The sequence below is a fragment of the Pagrus pagrus genome (genome assembly GCF_965226575.1).
Source record: "Pagrus pagrus genome assembly, chromosome: 13".
Taxonomy (NCBI): domain Eukaryota; kingdom Metazoa; phylum Chordata; class Actinopteri; order Spariformes; family Sparidae; genus Pagrus; species Pagrus pagrus.
In genome coordinates this window covers 15,149,053-15,154,107 of record NC_140197.1, presented here as the reverse complement: position 1 = coordinate 15,154,107, position 5,055 = coordinate 15,149,053, and the positions used below count along the sequence as shown (strand labels likewise).

Genomic DNA, 5,055 nt, shown 5'->3' with positions numbered 1-5,055 from the left:
GGGCAACAGAATAAATGGATTACTGTGAATAGAGAGGATGCATTTTGTACTGAATTTTATGCTGATTATAACATACTTTTTTTGACAAATTTTACCTAATTTCCCTGTTAAGTGGCATCTGCATCATGTGCAGCTAATTAATCTCAAGTGAAGAAGTTTTTTCTTTTTGTTAAAAAATGAATGGATTTAAAATTGTAAATTGGAATAGTAGCATTAGACAGCCACATGATCATATTTTTGGAGATCAGTTTGGCAAATTTGAAAAGTTTATTGTTTATTTGCCTGTGAATTCCCAAACTTTTCCTACAGAGCAGTGACTCTCACAAGTTTAAACTGGAAGAACTATTAAAGGTGTCTACAATGTCAAGCTAAGCATGTCAGCAGAAGTTGAAGTGCAGAAAGCAAGTCTAACAGAAAACAAGTGAAATTTGTTCTTTAAATGGACAAAAAACCTGGGTCACATTTGGACTGGGGCATTATACTAAACCTGCTATAGCATTATGTGTATGAAGTGGTGTGGATGATACAAGTTTTCCTTTCTGGACGTTGCCCTCTTTTTTCCCTTTTCTTTTTATGATACAATGCTGGCACTCCTCAAACAGAAGAGGTGGGATGTGGCGCCAGCATCTAATGTGACGTTCTACAATCGCATGGGGGAAAGCTTTCTAAATGACAGCATAAAATATCAATAACAATCATTTAAATATTACATTAAACAACTGGATAACTAATGATGTTGCAGAGATTTGCTAGGATATATCACAACATTGATATTTAACATACATTTGCATTTAAGGGAAAATACACTCTCAATTACAGTTCTTAAAAAAAGGAAAATAAGCTCTATAAAACTGTATATTGGGTCAGTCCATTTATCTGTAAATCTAACCAGCACTTTGTTTCCTAGCGATATACTGGATAGCTTTCCAGGTTACTGCAGATGTTCTAATGAAGATGATGTCTAATGGTTTTGTCTATTACCAGCTCTTTTGTCGAGCTTCAACGGCACTGATTAAATGCCTGTCATCTGCATTTTATTTTTTGTGGGTCATGTGTGTCTGCAAATACAACCATCTGGCGGGCCAGTTTTAGCTCATGGGCCCCAGTTTGGGCAGTCCTGGTCTCAGCCATACGTCTAAAACCGATACTAAACCAAAATTTATAGAATATACCGTGCAAATTAATCCACATTTCAACAAGTATAACTGATATTATTTCTGAATGGCATATTGCCAACAAAAACAATATTAACAGATTTATTTTCCAACCACTTTGTTCATTTGCCGTCTTTCACTGAAAGTAATCCCTCGCTATTGCTGTTGCATAACAAAAGGCCATCATGAAAATTGGTGAGTGTGACAATTGCTATTTGTGTCCTTTTAATAAATGTGCTGGTTACAATCTTTTGAGGCTATGATATAATGTCAAGATTGTGACGAAAAACATTGTTGTTTTTTATAGAATCAGTGTAATGGCTAGGAAACAAATACAAATTTTGTCATCAACCTGTGTGGTGACCATTAATAATGCAAGATGCAAGATAGCATCACGCTAAGGACTTCACTGTTCTGAAGACGTTGTAGTGACACAGCACGGTACATAACCTTGCCTTGTGATGGTGATAGACAGTTGTTAGATTTAAGCAAATTTAAGATGAGTTTTTTTTCCAGCATTATCATGTCTTAATGCAAACCTACAACAATGCTTTATATTTGAGTTGTTGTAATATTTGCCTGAGAATTTGACAACGCTGTTCCCATCCAATTCCAAGCAGCTCTTAGAATAAATGTCAAGTGTTGAATGAATCATACATCATGACACAACATACATAAACTACATATAAACAATCTCAGGAATAATCTGTCTCTCTGGGGTGGATTAGTTCAGCCTCTGTAATCCCCATCATGGGACCCTTAAATGAACAGATGGCAGATAAGACAAAATCACCACTCTAATTCTCGTCTACTGACTGAAAAAAGTAACCAAAAAGGGAGCTTAGAGGGAGCTTAATGAACCAGAGCGTGTTTTAAAAATGATGTTTTAGTGTGTTTAAATCAAAGGACATGTTCATTAGAAATGTATGTTATTAGCTATTGTTTTTTTTCCCCAAAACAATAATACTGGTGATTTCAGAGTTCAATTGAGAATAAATACATTTCACTTTTAATTGCTCAACAAACTGAGTCGTCAACTGGGTATATTTCTCTAATCAAGATAATATACTTGAATAATATTTTTATTTTGAGCTCTGTTAAATGCAAACTGTATCATACTGTACGTGCACATGTTTTACTCTATTAATCCATACACTGAGCCAATACTGATTTTTTTTGTCATTTATTTTGTTATTTGGTTTCCAAGAAAAACAAAATTGACAAAAATGCTGATGTATATAATATGTAAACCACCAATTATATCAATAAACAAAGAAAAATAGATTCATAGATTTATATAAAGAAACATACAAGCATACATAGAGAATAGTAATACGAAGAGAAAGAATGACCACAGTGTGCAAAAGTTTGTATAAGTTTGGCATTCAGTTTTGGAAAACAAAAATAAAGATACATTTACATTTGTAAGATTTTCATTTTGTCACAGTTGTTTTGGTTGAACGCTAGGTAATCTACATACCTCAATTTGAAAATAAAGCATCCCAGGCTGACTCTAATTACCTTTCCTGAAGGCATATGAGTGCATGCATCAGCATCTCAAAGCAAAGTCCAGGGACAGATAGGTTTCACATGCAAGTAGCATTCACTAGCATAGTATATGATGTCAAGATAAGATTTACAATAGTTAACAACTATATCTGCTCTTCTTAGGTTTGCTCTCATTGTGCTTTCAAGTGATGTCAGTTCGTAGTTTGCAGCCAAATTGTCTAGCATGTCGCACTGTGTTAACATCATCCATAATACCACACTCACGTGGCACTTCCTGGTGTAGAACATAAATCAAACACCACTTGAAAGCATGGCTAATGGCTTGTGTAATTCTTAGGGCAGATTCACACAGTGATTCATCGACTGGAATGAGATGCATGACCCACGACAAGCAGGGCGGAGTTAAGGCATCCCTGCATGTTGTATTTTGGTAGTGCATGAGGGAATTTAGAGGTCGGGGCTGAACATGAAGTCCAAAGCTTGTCTTTCTGCTGCAGCTACATTTGGATGCCAGAGGTCCACACTCAAAATTACTCGAGGTCCAGCATCTGGAGGCCCTTTAGAAATAGAAACAGGTGCAATTTTAGGTCAAGCCATTAGGATTAAAACTGATGGTAACAACTCATAAAATGGAGCAAAAACAAAGATATTTAAGTAAAGAGTCATTTAAAAATAGAGATTATGCATTTCACTGCTTTTGTTATTTTTTGTGCATGCTTTAATGATGAGATAACAATTCAGAGTTAAAAGAGAGTAAAAAATTTATGTTATAAGCATTTGTTTACATTACAATTGTATTTGTTACCATTTGTTGTGAACGCATATGTAATTTCTGCTGCAAGAGGTCTCTCAATAAAAACAATTCAAACAAAAGGCTTTGATGACAGTGTGAAATAGCTTGTGATCAGGGGAGTTGTAGTCTTTATTGATATGTTTGCAGACAAGTATTAAAGTTTTATTCATGTTTTGTTTAGTCATGATCGCCAGCTTCCCTTTTCACTCTCTGACATATTGTCAGATGTTTCCCCAGAGGGTTGACCAAATGAAACACATTGTTACCTTCAATATGTTACTGATTTCTTTGGATTGTTATTTATTTTATTTGAACAGGGACAGTGCACAATAAAACATTAACCCTGCATATAACAAGGAGAGATGCATTGCACCAGGTTTTAGCAAGTTGCTATTTTCCACCCGTAGTTGCTATTTTCCTAACCTGACTCTCGCCAGATGAATTTCGCTCCGCCCAGCTCCACTCACATCCATCTGGGATCGCTCCATAGGAGATGTGTTTCAGAAGGCTGGGCCTTATCAAAAATCCTTGCATATGATTGGATACGCCACTTGTCCGTCATCTTTATTGACGTGCTACTTCAACCACTCACATCGAAGCCAACCCGTGACGCTGATGAGAGCGACGCAGGTAAAATCAAAACAGAACAGCCGACATCTTGGATATAGCAGCAGTCAGTGCAATCAGCGCAATGTCGGTAAATGACGAATGTCGTCTGTGCAATCAAAATTTGCGGATAAAAGGCACCATTGTGCACAGCAAACTGATTTTTAACAAAGAAGCCAACCAAAAAAGTATAGACGAACGACTTACAGAACTAGGTTTAACATTGTTACAAGTTCAGGTACGGTCATTTCGGATATGCATGCGGTGCTTTCGCTTGATCGGCAGACTCGAAGATACTCTGGCAACTTTTAGAGGATGGCAAAAAGCAGAAGAGGAACCGAGTTCTGAACAATCGACTTCATCAGAAACATCAGTGAGTGCAAAGGCGCCTGTCGCACATAAACGGGACAGGGAAAAGACTCCGTCGAAATTGCGTCCCCAACCCCGAACACCTACTGCTCCCCCAGCTATTAAATTGTTGAGGCCAACAAAAGCCTTCAGAGCCGTTCTCTGATGTTCTTTCAACGAAAAAATAGTGGGTAGATTGGACAACACGGATGAAATAGCAGCGTCAATGTTGACGCTTGCATCCTCGATGCGAGCCGCCATTGTTGTCTGAATCAAAACAGTCTCACAGTCGCTTCTCTACTACGTCACATCTGTGAAACTCCCACCCTGCGTCCTGATTGGCTCGACCATAAAATCTGGTGCAGAAATCTCTCTCAATGGAAGCGATCCCAGATGGATGTGAGGGAAGCTGGGTGGAGCTAGGCGGAACGAAATTCATCTGGCGAGAGTCAGGTTACTATTTTCCACCCGTATTTGAAAATTGTTGGAAACATTTGGGAAAATGTAAATGCAAAACTCTACACAATTTTTAAGAAACATAATTTTTAGTGCGAAAATGTTACATAGTATATCTTTAAAGGTGCTAGATGTAAGAATTGTCCACCTAATAAATTCATATACCAAACAACTCCAAGCATAGCCGCC

The 5,055-nt window shown here is 37.3% G+C and overlaps 1 protein-coding gene across 1 annotated transcript in view; it reads right to left on the bottom strand.

Moving 5' to 3' along the window:
* Positions 1–2,347: 2,347 nt before the first annotated feature.
* Positions 2,348–5,055, bottom strand: part of asphd1 (aspartate beta-hydroxylase domain containing 1) — a 7,981-nt gene continuing 5,273 nt past the window's right edge. Inside the window, exon 6 of the mRNA XM_084371444.1 lies at positions 2,348–3,220. Within this exon, the coding sequence (XP_084227570.1) occupies positions 3,111–3,220 (110 nt within the window). The 3' untranslated portion in view covers positions 2,348–3,110. The remainder of the gene's footprint in view (positions 3,221–5,055) is intronic.